The 17892-nt window shown below is 42.8% G+C and overlaps 1 protein-coding gene across 2 annotated transcripts in view; it reads left to right on the forward strand.

Moving 5' to 3' along the window:
- The window catches only part of SLC35F3 (solute carrier family 35 member F3), a 172431-nt gene that overhangs the window by 105619 nt on the left and 48920 nt on the right, over positions 1 to 17892 (forward strand). Inside the window, exon 1 of one of the 2 annotated variants that reach the window (XM_017817624.1) lies at positions 6191 to 6326. The exons of the other annotated variant lie outside the window; for it this stretch is intronic. Within the exon in view, the coding sequence (XP_017673113.1) occupies positions 6251 to 6326 (76 nt within the window). The 5' untranslated portion in view covers positions 6191 to 6250. Of the gene's footprint in view, positions 1 to 6190; positions 6327 to 17892 lie in introns of those variants that run through there. 2 annotated transcript variants of the gene reach the window in all.

The following is a 17892-nucleotide window of genomic DNA, read 5'->3' on the forward strand; positions in this document are numbered from 1 at the left end:
CACCCAAGAATCCGGCCTGAACCTCTTGCCCCTACACCTTTTTGTATTTTAAATAGGTAGCAATTTTCTTCCTGGCAAATATCTGGCAAGTTATTTATGTAGGCTGAAACCATCTCCAGTTCACAGGCCACTGAGAGTGCTTAAATCCTACCTAATCTTTGATTCAAGCAGCTGGCAGTAAAACTTAAATTGGACAGACTTTGTAATTTTCATCCCAGAGCACTGTCCATAAAAAAGGTGACTTGAAATACAGAATATATTTACTTGGAAGTGTCTTTACTGTTATTTTCTGAAAGATCTTTGGATGTCCCTTTTTCATCTCATCTCTTGTTCTTGTTGTGCCTGATACTATTTGGGAGGGCAGTGCAGAGTTCTGTAAATGTTCAGGTGAGAAGAAGAAATAAGAATATGATTCTGTCTTCAGTTCTTATGGTCTCTTCTTGTGTGTTTGAGGTCAGGAGCATATGCTTATTTGCTTAGTCAATTCTAACCTTTTCTTTGAGGACAAAAGGTGTCCTCACAGATTGAATTTATTTTTTTTTCTTTCTGAGTCAGAGTCTGAACAATAGATTTTTTTTTAATCCTGTTTTTAGGTTTTAGATATTTTAATTCTGTTTTCATGTGTTCCAACTTCAGATTTTTTTCACCTGTCTTTCTTAAGAATGCCTAAAATATGAGCTATTGTCAAACATGGTCTCCTGGTCTTTGCATCTTTACTAAAAGTGTTACGGGAGTAGAGGTTTAAAACAGCTTACATGCTGTTTCTGTGGCAGAAAACATGCATAACTACATTGGAATGCACTTCACATTCAGCGCTTTGCAAAGACAACTGGCCAGGAGTGGGCTGGTAGTGAAGAATGTAGAGGTGATGCCCAGTTATTTTTAATTCGGTATGTATCCTAGATAATGAAAAGGTTAAGAAGTAGCTGTTACTGAATTGTTGATATTGATGGCATAATGATGGGGATTTCTTATGATTTGAGGTGATTTAGGTCTTGTAGTTAGACAGTAAGGAAAAGCAATTGCCAGATAAACCCAGGAGGGTGTTGAAACTCTGAGGCTTAAATCTAGCTTTTTTCTTACATTTTGTGGAATTCACCAGTATTATTTGAAATGCAGATGTTCTTTATGCACAAAACCATGAGAGCTTCTCAGAAAATATTGGAAACAGTTAATATTTTATGAGATTTGGAAATGAAATCCATCAGTGCCATCTCTTCCAGTAATGCTTACAGCAGTTATAAACAGAAGGTTAAAAAACCAAAATGTGAGGAAGATATTCTCACCAGGACTTTGCATCTGTGTCTAGGAACTGTTGGATATATGATCATATAGACAATCTGCAGCCTTTATGGACACCTCACATTTGACTGTTATTTGTAGCACTCTGTTCTGATCAAATGTGAAGATAATGCATTCAGGTACAGCAGTAACTCTGCAGCAGTGTCTGTGTGATGCAGTCTGGTGAACACCTCTAGCCAGAGAGGTTTGAATCATTCCTCTTCCTTTCGCCTTTCCTTCACTGCCTTGTTCTGTGAATTCAAGACATGATACTACAAGTAACTGAAGTATTTTGGAAGAGGGAAAATTGGAAAGACATTGTCCTTACAGCTAGGCTAATATCACAGAGAAAAACTGCATGTAAATTTGGCAAAAATGTGAATTTGTTCTGAGTGGAGGTTGTGAATGTAGGAGGCGTGCAAACAATAGTGGTCATGAGACAGCGCATCTAAATGCAGACTTCAGAATGGTTGCAGGATGGCAACCATCACTTCCAAAATAGCTAATTTTTGAGTTAAAAATGTGCTTTTGACATCTGTGGGTTTTGAGTTGGGAAATAGAAACAGATTAGAAAGTTATCAGACAGTAGCCAAACAAAAGTAACACAGCATTTAAGTAGAACAAGCTCCTCACAAACAGATTAATAATTATTTGTGGAGAATATTCACCAGATAACTTCAAATATACTAGAGGAAAGGATGATCTGTTCCTGGTAGGTTGTGGCCAGTGTAGGTTTCATGTATATGTTTGACTCCTGGCAGATGAATTCATTCTCATATGAGATTGAGCCTATTAGGAAATTGGCTACATAAGTAAAAGTTCACACTCCATTTCCTCTCAGGTTGCTAAGCACAACAGTTATTGACCTCAGTGATAGGGCAAACACATAAATTAATAAATGTCCTATTAATGAGTACACTAAACATGAAAATGTCTGAACTGGAGAAATACCAACTGTGCCTGTTACCAACTGGGCATGTTTCATGTTGGTTAAACAACCCATCTCATAGGATAAGAGTCAAAGGTTGTAGCACACATAACGATGAGAATTTAGTTTTGTCTTGAATCTACCTTTCTATGTCAATAAAGAATCTTTCAGAAAAGTAGTGATGATACAGACATTTAAAAGCAGTATGATTCTGTGTGAGCACATTTGTATATAGGTTTATATGTACAAAACCAACCCAGTGACTATAATTTCTTCATCTAAAATGAAGAAGGGTAGCCACCTGTAACAAAACTAAAAATTCTTCAAATTGGGCAAATTTTGACTGTTTCATCCTGAATTTTTAATCCGACCTTGCCTTTTTCACATGAAGCCTCCTTGATTGGAAATGAAAATCTGCTGTCTCCAGTTTCCAGAGTTTGAGTTTTCTCTTCACATTTGTAAGCTATCTGCAGCCTAGACATCCACCAATTTCTGCTCCAGTGCCTCTTGAATATTAGAGTGGTGTTGTAAAGATAAAAAGCCATAAATTTGACTTGAAATTTTACCCTGCGTGCATCAATTTTGCATTGCTTATTCTGTAAGATGCTTACTGTAAATTAAATTAAATGTAGTCCAGCAGCAAATGTGTTAAATTTTAGGGGCGTGGGGATGCTGCAGCAAAATACATGTTACAGAAAGTAACAAGCCTGCTGCCAAATGCAGCTCTCACTGCAGAGTCCCTGGAACACAGTCCTCAGGCACCCTAGTCTTCATTAAATAAACACAACCTTTTGTTATTGTGATATGTGGCTGGTATTTTTATGCACAGTGTAAAACACAGCCTAGTGTGGATCTCTGGTGTAAGTATGTGTGCCTGCAAGGGCAGCAAGAGAAACTGGAGAATGATGGAGTTAAAATGCTCTGGGATCAGAGTTGAGCAGAGCCATATCTGACTGCATCAGTCCCAGTCAGCTGTACTTCACACACACATTGGGCTAAAGATTTCCAAAAGCCCACAAGTGGTTGGATGTTCCTTCCCCAGTTTGAAAACAGTCTTAGTTGGATACTGATTGTCCTCGATGGCTTTGTTTTGAAAGCTTCTCTGAGATGACTAAACTGAACACTAAAGAAAGGAGGCTTGAGTGCTGTGGTCATGCAAGGCATCATCAGAGGAGGAAGGAGAACAGGTCTGAAGGCTTAAGATGCCTCTTACCTCTGCCGCAGCACCAGCTGCAGAGGTGCATCAGCCTCTGCTGAGCAGGGTGCTTGGACGTCACCCTCACCTGGGCAAGCAGAGGGCCAGCCAGCCACAGGACAGAGCAGAGTTACTGCATACAGGTCTTTGATGTTTGGAATTCTAAGCTTAAATAGAACATTGCGAGCCTGAAACACGTTAACAACTCTACAAACCCTGCAGTACTGCACATATGCAGAGTTAAAGTAACATGTCATCCAAAAAACCATTTGTTCTCAATGTGATTTTCTAGGTGAGCAGCACTATCCTCCAAGTAAAATAATGTACTTACTGTGTCTTTCCTTTAAAAAATAAGAGAGCATAAGCCTTTTAGAAGGAAAGACTATAAGTGCTCAGCAACAAAGACTTTTTAATAAATATCCACTGATTACAAGTGTAATTGGAAGAGGAGTCTGATTGTCCTGCCTTGCACAGCCATTTACCTCTAGAAAAAAAACGAAGTGAAATTTGGATGTAAAATGCTGATTTAGTGGTTTTGTGCTTATACAGCAGAGGCTCAGATGATCCTGGAAGATCTGATCTGAGACAGAAGCCAGACAGGGTTCTCTAGGTTCTGATAGTATCAGTCAGCTGAATCTGAGGGAGTCTCTTAAATTCTGTGGCTGTATTTTACCCACCAGTGAGCCCGAACTTTCTTCACAGAGGCAGTATAAAATGAATTAATATTTTATAATGTGCTTTGAAATCCTCAGATAAAAGGCACTCCGACATTGCAAAATATTTCATGGACAGAACCATATGAGGTGAGATCTGCCTCCTTTTATGTAACTTCTTTAAAAAATCAGAAACTAATTGGACTCTGAGATGAAATAGTGCCATGAAACAAGATGGACCCACAGTTCTCAAACATGCCTATGATCTGTACCATCCCAGGAAGCTGAATTGGTCAGGCAATTCTACTAAGAAGACTTGGAAATAACCATGAAAGCCAGGGTTGATTGTATTTAGTTTGACCAAGCTGATATTTTGTGGTCTTAGCACTGAGCACATGAATATTCTCTCCAGAAGGCTCACTTTGAATGGAGCCTAGTGATTTTTTGTATAAAGCTCATCACCCTATTTGTACATGAAAACACAGTGTATTTTGAGGACTGACTTCCCTTCCTTGGGAAGATAAATATTTCCATTCTTGCTCTGCATCTTGGGATCTTCCAGAGATAGGTAACATCAACTTTGATAAAGAGCTGCAGAACAATCACCTCACCAGAGAAAACACATCCTCCACTTATCAGCCCCTACTTAGAGCTACTTCTGCACAGAAGAGGCATAGGAAGTGCAAAACACCCTGGAGCTTCATCAGACTGCAGATCACCAGATGAGACCTCTGAGAAAGCTCGCCTCTTAAATATGAAGAACTCTCCAGACAGCAGAAGTAAGGTGGTGTTTTCCCACGTTTTCCTGAACAGTGTGTCGGGACTGCTTTTCAATAGCTACTATTTTTACAATTAACAAATACTTTAGAAGGTTTGTGAAGTATTGATGGTTGCCCAGTCTTGTTTGCCAAGTACACTCATTTTAATTTGACCAAATCTTAAGAAATGTTGAGTATTTGTGTCTTTGTCTGCTGACACATCTCGTCTTGAAACCTGGTAAATATGCTGAGTATTTTCATAGCCACAGAAAAAATCAGAAGGAGCAACAGGTGCTGAGGTCACCGTCCACAGAATCTTGTGAAACCTGGTTCTTTGCTTATAGTGATATAAATCTTTTTTACCTGTTTCATACTCATTCATTATGATGTGTTCTCTCCTGGATCCACTTGCATAAAAGTCTTGTTAATTAATACCAGGTGGACTTTTGTGCTTTGACAGAATGGTAACTCTATTGTTGGTATGTCATGACTGGGGATCTTAAAATTATTGCTGAAAAAAGACCCTACCATAAAAAGTTGCTACTTACAGGCAGTATCCAGTTGTGACATGCTAAATTTTATTTAATGTGCGTAGGTATGGACATATTTTGTTTCATGCCTCAAAAAGAAGTTGTTAAACTGTGTTAAGAAAGCTGTAGAGTATGTGACTACAGGCATTGGAATATCATTGGTAAATCCATGGGGTATCCTCATTTTGGCTGGTGGGTTGAATTTTGGTCTCCCGAAACGGCAAGAACAGAAAGGCTATGGAGAGGGTGGTAGAGAGTGCTAAAGGCATGGATGAAAATCGACCCAGAATAGTGGCTGGACCTGAAGGAGAATAAAGGAGGGATAATGTGGAGCAAATACAGAATTGGTTCGGAGAGCGTAAATTATCCTTTCCCCTCAGACAGTGCGAAGAGAACCGAGCAGACCGTGATAAGGCAGGAGCCTTTCCCGTGCGGTGCAGTAGCCCCGGACGAACATGCACGGCCGGGGCCGGGAGCCCGGCTTGCTCCAGGGAGCCCTGGCGCACCGGCAGGAACGGGAGCGGGAGCGGTGTCCGCAGCCGCATTACGGTCCCGGCTCCCTGCGTGCTCCGCCGGAGCCGGACCGCGGAGCCGGCGCCGTCCGGGGGCTCCGCAGCGCCCCGAGCCGCGGTGTACGGGCGCCTCCCCCCGCCTCGACCCGGGGGGCGGCCCCGGGAGCCCTGGGGGCGGACGGGGGGGGCCGTGCCGGTGACGTCGGGTTTGCAGCAGCCCCGAGCGGCAGCGGGCGGGCGGGCGAGCCCGAGCCCCAGCCCCCGCCGCCCGGTGCTGCGGCAGAGGGCGGCGGGCCGGGAGCCGTGCCGGGGGAGCGCCGCCGAGGAGGGCTCCGGCGGCGCCAGGATGTAGGCGCGGGGCGGCGGGGAGCTGCCGCCGGCGACGGGCTCGCCATGAAGAAGCATTCGGCCAGGGTGGCCCCGCTCAGCGCCTGCAACAGCCCCGTCCTCACCCTCACCAAAGTGGAAGGTAAACGACGAGGTTGGGAGCGGGACGGGGGTGGCTCAGGGAGACCGGGTACCGCGACGGGGGATGCTCTGGGGAGACCGAGTGCGGTGCTGGGGCGCTGCCCGGCGGCGGGGACTGCGCGACTCGTGGGCGGGCGGTGGGGACCCACGGGGCGCGCAGCTACCGCGCGGCCGGGCATCGCCAGCGCCTACTCCTCTACCCCCGCCCCGCTCAGCTCCGGGTCTTTCCTCACCCGTGCTCCAGAGGCAGAGCTTCTCTCCGGAGCTCCCCTGGGGACCCGGGAGCAGCCTCCGAGCCCCTAGGCAAGTACCTGCCGCGCAGGACCCTTGGCAGGCGGGAGGGAGGATGCTGGACGGATTTGCTCTGCCGATGAGAGGAACATAGCCCCGTGTTCCAACCGTCTGTCCTCTCCTATAGTTGCCAATCCACCAGCATGGTAGCCGCGGGGTTGGGGTCTTATGGCTAGGGCAGACATTTGGAGTCCAGCAGCAGTGGGGGAGGGGGTGACAGACCTTGAGGAACCATAGGGACCTTTGGAGACTTTCAAGGATCATGGCAGGGGACCTTGAAAAGGGCACTGATGTGCTCAGGAGGGTTCCACGGAGAAATCTGAAGCTCTGGGTGTACCCATTGGGGAGATTTGGGGTGAGGAGCTGTGATCTTGGGTAGAAACCTGTAAGCCATGTCCTGGAGGGGCACAGCAGGTGAGATTGGGAGTGATGTGAAGGCAGGGTGCGGGTTGGGAAGAGGACCCCGTCTGAGGGATGGATGTAGAGCTCAGTTCCTGAAGGAAGAGCAAAGGGAAAACCACTGGTTTGGGGGATCTCCTGGGGGGTGTCGTAGTTGGTTGAAAGAATGGAGTTGGAATGGAGGGAGGATAGGCAGAAAAGGGATGAGCAAGATGAGGCAAAGAGGAAGAACAGCTCAAAAAAGGGAATGATAGAACAGTAGGAGGCAAAATGTGAATGACACTCCATAGAAAGCTCATGAAAAAGAAAAAATAATATTGAAAAGCTGAAGAACAAAGAAAAGCAAAGAAAAAACGGTAGCAAAAGCTCTGTGGAGGAGAAAGTGAGAACATGCACAGGAGGGGAAAGGAACTAAAATCAGCAAGTAAAAGTGGAATATTGGGTACCTGAATGTTGTTATTTCAGTTTGCAGAGAATACAGCTGTTGCATTCCCACACATAAAAATCACCTACCGTAGAGATAGGAAAAGGTATCTCAGTTTTCTGATGGAAAGAAGAGCAGGCCTGATCTTCATTACACTATAATTAGAATTTAAAAAAGCTTTTGGAGTTGGCCCCGTGCACAGTAGAGTGTTTCTCTCAGGGTTTGCATCGGAGGCTCCTCTGGGCAAGGAGCGTGTCTCCCTTTCTTGTGGTGCACTGCAAATGCTTTATGAATCATAAATAATAATAACCCACTGGGTTCCAGCTTTGAAATGTGGGTCATCTCATTCCTCTTTTACCAGTTCAAATACAGTTTATTACCTACCTTATATAGAAACAGAGGCAGAGCAATCTTTCACCATGCTATAAAATTGAATCCTTTCAAGCATTTCCTTGTCTGCTCTGCATACCAACTCTCAGATACCCTATGGCCACCCACCAGGGACTTTGTTGACCTAGTTAGACTTTTCCTTCTTTACTTCAGTTTCCTTTTTTCTTCGTCATCGGTGGCAAAAATCTAAATTGCCTTGATGGTGTCTGATAGGACCTGGAGTTTCTTTCCTTCTCTTTAATGAAACAGACTGACTTTGTTGAGAGCTTCCTTTTCCAAATCAATTGACAACATTTCCTTTCAGACTAATATTGACTAATTTTGTCAGCTGGTGTTTAAAGCCATGTAAAAAAGCCTCAATGTAGTTATAGGCAAAAATAAAGTGAGGCAGTGGGTATACTGTGGACTGCTGACTTCCCTTGGTCTGGCTGCAGTACCTCTGGCAAAGATTTGCCTTTCTAAAGTTCTCTGGTAGCCCAAGCCCATTGCAAGAGCATAGACATTGCTGCAAGAGCAAGACAGCAAGAACTTTCCTCTGCTTTGTAGTTATGATTATTTTCTCCCCTATCAACCACCATCAAAGCATTTCAAGGATCTCTGGCAGAACCACTAGGAATATGTTTCATTCTAGGATGGTTAGCCAAGAGGAGCCTTTCATTGATATGCATAGCTGTAAAGCCCTCCAGCATTCCCTCTATTTTCCTGCTGGTGCAGTAGCTTCTTTGCTTTAAAAGGAAGATAAGGACTTAGTGCGCCTTCAGAAGCGTGACTGCCATTTCGAATTATTTCAGAGATTGAATCATCAGTATGCTTGGAGCCTGCTGTACCAGCACTTTTCAAGACAACTGTATCTACATGCATTGCTCAGGCAAGCAGTGTGTTTTCTGTGTTTTCTATGCCTGGTACCATTGCACATGCTCCATATTTTGAGAAATGTAGGCTTGGTGCCTGATCTGTGCTTTTTCATCTTTCTGTTGTTATTTTTCTTGCCAATTTCTGTCCATGCTGCAGTGGCCATTCCTCTCAGACCAGCCAATTGACTGTTTTCACCGTATTCGTACATGAAAGCACAGTGTACTTTGAGGACTGACTTCCCCTCCTCGGGAAGGTAAATATTTCCATTCTTGCTCTGCATCTCAGAGCAGGTAACATCATCAGAGATAGGTAACATCAACTTTGATGAAGAGCTGCAGAGCAATCACCTCACCAGAGAAAACGTGTCCTCGCTTAGTTAGCCCCTACTTAGAGCTACTTATTCCCATGCTTTCAGCACCAGGGATATAGCACATATAGCACATTTCCTCTGCACTGTTCTGTCAGGAATATTGAATATTGGTGATATTCAAAGTTGCTTATAAGGCAAATGACACCTCTCTGCTATCAGTTATTACGCATAAATGTATCAACTGAGTTGCCATGGAACCAGATTCTGCCACATGTTCAGCTGGAGTAACCATCACTGGAGTTGCAGGGAATTTGTGTAAATACAAATGAGAAACAAATTTGGCCTTTAATATATTTGCATGCCTGCAGGGAATTTATCACAAGCATATCAAGACTGTAATTACTTTAATAATAAATCTTTTTCACTTCTTTAGCAAGCACAAACTGAAGATCCCAAGCACAGCAAAAACTTTCATGACTGGCAGTCTGCTTCCTTAAGAGATGAGATTCTTATTATCCTCATTTTGCAAATGGAGCAGCCCAGAAACTGCAGAATGAAGCAACTTGCCTAAAAACAAGCAGCATATATTTTCACAAAGCTGGCAAGAAAAGACCTACAGCAGATAGGAATGGACCCCCAAAATTCCCACATATGTTTTCTGGCCACAGGAGAACCCTGTCATGAATGCAGATAGAAGTGGGAGAAGCCTTCTTTTTTGAAATCAGTGACTTCAGGTTCCTACTAAAGCATCCTTTTTGGGAAATATGCTCAAATGATGCATAAATATATCTCTGGATAAAACTGTGTAACTATTAGCTGGTGGCATCTAAAGGTTTTGGTAGTCAGGCAACATTTTTTTGTACTTTAACTGAGCACTAGGGCAGACCCTCTGAAAATCTCACCCCAGACTTCACGTCTGTAGAAGCGAGATTTGTGCCCACTGGTCTTTTTTGCATGAAAGCCGTTACATTATAGACATATGCAGTGCTTGTGTGTTCTAGAAAGCAGAAGCAGGTGGAGAGCAGGAGAGGCCAGTGGTTTGGTGGCTCAGCCAGGGCTGTTGGTTTGTGTGTGCTTCCCCACTGAAGTGGCCTTGGAGGAATGCATGCTGGCTTCTGCATGAAGTATTTAACTTGGAAAATGTTCACTTTTGTTCAGGCTGTCTTTTTGCACAGAAGACATTCTTCAATCTGAACATTCACAATCAGGGCAGAGTCCATCAAACCCACCTTGTTCTTGCTCCATAGCTATGGTAGCAGCTTTCTCCTGCTCCTGACTGGAACTGGATGAAGGTGATGGTAACAAGTTTGTGTGCAGCTACAGGAATGAATGAGGGTGTAGGTTTGCTATGTGTCTGCTTCTCTGTGGTACCTGCCAGCATGCACTCTGTTACTACAGGGTAAAAATAATGTGAGTTACTCCCCTGATGGAAAAGAGATACCCTCTTCCATGCTTATTGTGGGTACTGAGTGTTAAATGCACATGGGCAGTAATTACACTCTGGCTTTGGCCCAGGGCAACTTTTGCCCAATTTTCATATTCTTTGCAGTATTTTCAGTTAGCACAACAGCGTATTTAAGCAGATATCCAAGATCTTGTTCCAAGGCGTGAGGAGTTTCTTGTTGCATAACACCTGGCTCCCTTCCCAAATGGCACCATGCTTTCTTAGACATTAAACAGCCTCAAAATGAGCTCCTCTTAGCTGTGCTAGGCTTTCTCACTGGGGAGTCCCTCCAGCTCATCTTTTATCATGTCCCACTGGTTATTTTGCCTGCCATCTCGCCTGTGCAAATATAAGCTATAGGTTTGGAGGTGACTCATTACTTCTATACTGTGTGTCCCTGCCTCAAATGATACAAAAATAAAATGAGACCATTTTGATGTTACTAAACTAATGCCAGAGCAAGAGTTTTAATGCATCATGAAGCAGAAAGATAAGTTATTAAAGATTTATGTAAGCTTCCTTATGTTAGTGGCTGAAATGAACCAATATGTAAACACTGTGGACAAACCATAGTTTCATTTACAGTGGCAGAGCTTAAGAATGACAGCATCCACTGGATCATCTTCTCAGACCTCTTGTAGATCACAGACCATCACATTTCACCCACTTATCCCTAAATGAAGTAAGGTGCATTTGTAGTCATCTTAAATCAATTTAGGCATTTGCTCTCAAAAAATAAGCAGATTACTAATCCATCTATTTAATTATAGATTTCTCCCACGAGAAGCTGGAACAAGAACCAGTAGAAAATAAATATTAAGTCACCAGAATTCATTATTCACTGTCTCCTGATTTCATTTTGTAATTCTTGTAAAAGAAATTTGTCCCTCTTTCCTAATGGCTGACAATTGTAAACAGTAGGATTTGTAGCATAGAAGCAGCTCAGTGTAAGAGCTGGACTTCAGAAAAGACTAGTAGTTCAATATGCAAGTCTGTGTTAGCTGAACATGTATTCCCCAGCACTTTCCCAGCAACAAGGCTCATATATAGGATTATTTATGTTGTTGCTTTCCTAGCACATTGTACTCAGTATAGCACATTCACTTATATAGTAAGTAGCTCGTTGCACTTGGCTGGAGTACCATTGCCAACCTTTAGTCACAGCCCAGTTAATCTTTGTTAATTATAAACCATGAGATGCCACTGCAGACCTGGATAGCATCCTGCGGAAGCAGGAATTTGGCCAATAAAAGAGTAGATTTACTTTGTAGTCTTCACTGAGTTTTGCTGACAGCCACTGCGGCATAAGATCAAAGGCAACAGAAAACAAGGTGTTTTTAGCAGTGCAGAGCTGGCTTGCTTTTAGGCAGAGCTGCCCACCAAATGTGTAGGCAACATGTATTGGAGAACCCAGGTGCCACCTCCCATGTTAGCTGCCCAGTTCCAGAAACATGGATCCACTCTACCTGAACATAATGCAGGGGTACCCAGCCTGGAAATTTTGTAAGTCCTACTCAAGACATGAATTTTGACATGGGATCTAGCACCCTTTGGTTGTACAGAAATTATATGTTGGCTCTTCTGGAAGTAATAGGTTCCATTTTGTTCAGTATCACTACTTCTGGCCCCAAGCATCCTCAATTAAAGAAAAAACCAAACAAGCATAAGCCTCATAAGCCTTGCAAGTCAGTCATAGAGAGTACAGAAGTGAGGAAGTAAGAGCTAGAAATGGCTTTTCCACAATCGCCTCAAATTCCATAGTGCAACTCTCAGCATGGATAATATTGTAAGTGTGGTTGAAAAAGGCATGAGTCTGTTTTCTGTAGCTGATTGAAACAAGTGAAGAATAGTGGGTTGCTAAAGCCTATCTCATTGAAAACAGGAAGAGGCAAGTATCAGAGAGAAAATAGAAACTAGAATTTTTGCATGTAATGTATTTTTGCTCACAGTTATACTGAGTACCTCAGTGCCCACGTGGGTCTAGCCAAACCTAGGGTTTTTTTAAAGGAGACCCAGCTTTTGATGAGTTTACTGCTGAGACCTAAGAAGGCATCTCTTCTTTCTTCCAGTAGATCTTTGAGCATGTGGGGACTTCTGTGGATATATGTGCATTACTCTTAACCACTGTGAGCACACACAAGTCTATGTCATGTCCACACTAATATCTGGTTATTGGTTGACAGAGAACAGGTGCTCCAACTATCTTGTTCTGAACTTAAGATCTAAGAAATGCATTGTGTTTAAGGTTCAATAGCAGGTTAATCCTTTAGCTTCTAGGAGAACAATCAATTGGAGTTAGAATTCAGTATGCAAGAAACCAGTGGGTTACAGCAGTCTTCTGTCTAAAACTGTGCTTACTTGAAAGAGAAGCAACTGTGAATTTTTGACAGTTACATAGGGAAGAAAGAACATTGTCCTGTTTTTGATAAAATGCAGTTAGCATAGCCTTCACTGTTAGTATGAATTCACTTACTTCCCTGTATATATGCACTGATGTAAATGTGCTCTTTATATTAGTGTAAGTAGTTGAATTCCCTTGGAGACAAAACTATTACTCAGGAAAGACATGTAGCACTCAAATGCCTAGATAATTAATACAGTAGTTTCCTGCAGAGAATCCAGCCTTTTTTTTTTATCATTTCTTAACTCTTTGTTCAGTCTGAAATTTGAACAGACTCTGATCAAAATTTTCCCAGAATACAGTTTTTGGTCATATCTGATTTTTGTGCTAATAGAAGTTCTGCTTCCGTAACTCCTCACAGTAAGTGGCAAAACTCCCAGTGACGTCGCCAGGTAACTCAGTGTACGACTCAGTCCGATTTTTAATCAAGAAAGGAATGCAGAATAATATCAAGAATGCATAACTTATAATCAGGATTATTCTTTGCATGCTTTTATGGTGGTTACTTTCCAGTCCCACAATGCTGATACTGTAGTAAGTACCCAGTATCTTCCATTTTCTCTAGGGACTCCAGTCATGAATTCTAATTAATCATAAAAAGGACGGTATTTAGGGGAACTCCCCACCTCACAAAATTCAAAGTAGAATATCATATTTTAATAAGGTCAGTTTGAATGCAGCACTTTTAATAGAATTTCTAAGCAGGTTCCTCTGAAGATAAATTAAATGGATTAAAATCCAAATTGCTGCAATATGGTGATAATTTTTCAGCTCTCTCTGTATCACTAACAAGAAACTATAGTATATATATTTGCAGAAAGCCTTGCTGGAGTATTTGACAGAGGAAGATAGGCATACATATGCTAGGGAGGAGAATTTGGCGTGTCATCAGCAAACGTGACGATTATTTAATTTCAGCTCTTAGTAAGTTTAGGTATAATATTTAGCATAGGATAAAATAGGAATTATTGTATTATAACCATTAGTGATAAAAAACGTATCTGTGAGTAATACTTTAGGATATAGGAGTACCTGTTACAAGAATCTTAGGCCTATTTGGTACAGTGCTATCGGACGTATTTCCACAGACAGGAGGACAAGAGAATCATCTTGACTGCCAATGAACCAATAGTCCTATTTTCTGCCCTGCTGAAATTAAGGTGAGATGATCAGACAAGTTTGAATATCCTGCACAGATAATCATAGCACTTTACTTTTATAATTAGTTAATTTATACTATGAATTCCTGTAGCAAAAGAGGGTCTGAACTCAGAACACTTTTTTCTTGCTTTGAGGTCATGGTCATGCAGTTTTCCCCATTTTCAGATATCTACATCTCTTATTCTGTAGCCTCTACCAAATTCAGACCTTCTGACCTAATAGATTAATACCCTGGTTTTGTTCTTTAAAATAACTGTACTGTGGACTTTAAAACTATTTTCTGTATTGATTTATTCTTAATTTAGTCATGCCATTTCATGATCAAATTAAGTCAAATTATTTTTGTCTGCTACTGTAAGAGCAAAATATTTAAAGAAAGTCCTTTAAACTTTCCCCGAATAGCATCTAAAAACGCATATGTGCAATGCTGTGTTGATGCAATATTCTCATTTAAAAACTGATTTAATAAAGTTTTATGGAGTTTTGTCATTTTTCCATTATGTTACATTAATTGATATTCATTAAAAAATATAATACTGATCTTTTGGACTTTCAGCCCTGACCATGGTTGGAAAGTTAGTGAAATCTGAGCAAACCCAAAGTCATTGCAATGCTGAGTGTTGCAGTCCCACCCACCAGCCACCCACAGGGACTCACAGCTTTCCTGTAGGAATCCAAGAGCAGCTTTCTCAAAAAATCACATACACAGCTGCCATATGAGGCCCAACCAGAGGTCTATCAGGTCTTCCCTCCAGCTTGGTGGAATTGATTGGGAACATGTATTTTCTAGCCTGAGATTCATCTCGCGGAGTGTGGGTGTGCTGACAGCTGCAGTTTCCCCAGATGTAGGGGAAAAAAAATTCTCTTTTTTTCTGCTTTGTAACTAGTAATTTTTGGCAGTTATTTTGCTTTTTTGGCTGTTCTTGAAACAGAGTTGCCCTTTTCCATGGAGCAGCCTGTGAAGAGCTCAGGATCCCTGGTGGCAACGGCCAGAGCACATCACTGAGCATGCAGCATGTGGGTAGTTTGCTCCCACCTGCACCTCTCTGTCAGCACACTTCTCCATCTGTTGATTTATGACCCAGTCACGTAGCCTGTCAGCCCCCACAGCTGGCCATTGCCCTCGCTGACCTGCCTAGCTTCACATCGTTAGGAAAATTTGTTTCCTCATGGCTCATCCCTTTGGTCAGGTTACCTGTGCTTAGTGGTGGAGAGTGCAGGTCTCACAGCAGACCTCTGCAGAGCTTCGTCCACTTCCCCTATTGCTGTATTTACTCCTCACTGGTTTCCTGTCTTGCACCGAGCCTTTTATCCTCTCCAACACCACTTCTGTCTGCGTATTTTCTGTAAGGCCCTTTGGAGTGAGATTTTATCAGAAGCCTTTTAAAAATCTTAAAGGGTACCTGTGTCTCCTTTATTGATATGCCTGTGGACCACCATCAGAGAACACTGGTGAGGCTGTAGGATGAATCATCTAGTTTGCCCAGTAGATGATGCCAAGCAGAGACCTGTGCTTTATTCCATCTAAGATGCCCATCCCTAACTATTGCTCACTCTCTTTAGCACTTACCAGTCTGTTTCAGAGCTGAGTTGGCAGCTAAGTGGCTGAAACTTTTCCTTCAAAAAGTGGAGGTGGAGTGTGTGCTCCTCTTCAGTAGCTCAGTGCATAAAGCAGCCTTCTACCCTGCTGCTAGAAGGAAGTGCCCTAAAGCACAGGCCCTCCGATGCCAGGGGAACCCAGATATCAGCAAAGCTGGTCTGCTCAGAATAGAAGACATGCTTATTTATTGGGAAGGCATGAATTGAGGAGGTCATTTACCCAGAGGAGAAAAAGTGAGGCTCTAGGCCTTGTTCCAGTGACTACCTGATACAGAATGAAAATATTTCTTGGAGGTGACCCCTAAAATGAGAGATGGAAACTTTCAGATGTGTCTTTGAATCCTGACAGGGTCTGTGTGTAAGAGAGGCACTTGGGTGTTAGGAGTTATGGTGCTTTGGGATGCCCAGGAACATGTTCTTTGGCATCTGATGAGCTCTAGGGGGATTGGGAGAAGAATGCAGCTAGTATAAGCAGTTTTGGCAAAGCTAAAGCTAATTTGGAGAGGGAGGTAATGTCCCTTGATGCAGAAGTTAGGCTGTGCATGCTCTCATTACTGCTCTGTGCAGGAAGGTTGATACATGGGATTACTGGGTTCCGAAATGAAATATTAACAGTTCCTTAAAAACAGCTACCAGGATGACCTGTGAAAGGAGAGGTTATCATTGACAATGGCACAAAAAAGCTGCACTAGCTATTAGGTGATCTGCCAGGTGACAAGTGAGACCCTACAACCTCCTTACTCTTTAACCTGACTGACTGTGAAGAAAATACCTGGGCAACATATCTGAATAAATACTAACATTTCAGATTTAGACAACTGCAATGGCAATTAGGGACATAAATCATTTCATGGATTTGTTATTTCTTGTGCTCTTTATAGGAAGATGCCTCATCTGGTTTTTAACAGCTTAGCTTAAAAATCCTGAACATCAAAATAATTCATAGTTAGTGTGGTAGGCAGGAATGGGATAAAAACAAAATCTGAGGAGTTTGTGAGTCTGCTACTGAGGCAAATAATATTGTACATTGAGAAAACCACCATCAGAAGTCATCATGTCTGTTCTCAGGTGTGTTGGAACTAATTGTCTCCCGCTGATCTCTCCATGTAGTAATTATTGGGTGAAGAAAAGGTCACCCAGCATTCAAAGCTCTGAGAATACACCTTGGTTAGTGTCCAGCTCTGATTCCCCTGCATGTCACGGGATTCTAGAACTCTAACCACGCTGAGAATCAGGCACTGTCTTACAGGACTTGCCTCAGCTCTCTCTCCTCTCTATGATAAGCATATATTTTTGCAAACTCTACAAACTTGTTCTGTGCAATGCTCAAGCAGTTACAAAACATCTGAGAGGCTGCTTAAGTTGAAACACATTCACAGCCTGGGGAAGCTGGCAGAGTTGTGCATTATCATTAGGTACACGTTTTGGTCCCTAATAGATAGGAGCTTGGTCTGTAAGGGTCACTTTCTCACTATAAAGGGTTGACAAGGGCACCCAGTACTTGTGAAATACTTCTTCCACTCATTTGCTGACTAGCTGACAGCGGCTAAAGCAGGTCACTGATGACAGCTAAATATGTTTATGTGGTGCTGCACAGCTCTGAGTCCACCAGTGCTGTCTGTGGTGGCTTTACTATTTGTTCTTGACAGCAGTGGTGGAGAGATGGGACTCATCTCACCCAGCTTCAGACACCCACGCAGGAGACACCTACTTCAAGCTTATTGCCCCAGACTGTTTAGAGCTGGTGGAGAGAAACAGGCACTCAGAAAGGATGATTCATCTGGCTTGTTTTAATCGTCTACTTTAGGAGATAAATCGTGCTATGGAAATGTCTTTTTTCTGTCTACTAACTATGCAGAAAGTGTAAATCACTGTCTCAGATACACAAGTCTGCACAGCAGATGTCTCAAACTGAGAAGATGAACGCCACCTTTGGTTTTATCAGTATCGTATTTTTAACATGCACATTGAGGTACAGTGTGGTCCTACAGTAAGCCTTTAGCTGCCTAGCTATGCACGGGAGTCTTAAGACTCTTGTCCAGACTTTTGAAGAGGTCTGGACAAGCTATTTAAAAGTGTTAGAGAGTGAGCAGCTTTTCAGCCAGTGTGGGTTTGATGTCACCCCATCTGCGCACCTGTGGTTTCGTTGAGGAGAATGTCCCCAGTGGAGACACAGGGACTAGGCAGGGAAAACTACATCTCTGGGTGTTGTGTGTGCCAACTGGCAGACAAGTGCCCCACATGGTAAATGACAGGATGAGACCACATGGATGTATATCATCTGTAGCGTCCA

The sequence above is a fragment of the Lepidothrix coronata genome, unplaced genomic scaffold, assembly GCF_001604755.1.
Source record: "Lepidothrix coronata isolate B3197 unplaced genomic scaffold, Lepidothrix_coronata-1.0 Scaffold61, whole genome shotgun sequence".
Taxonomy (NCBI): Eukaryota; Metazoa; Chordata; class Aves; order Passeriformes; family Pipridae; genus Lepidothrix; species Lepidothrix coronata.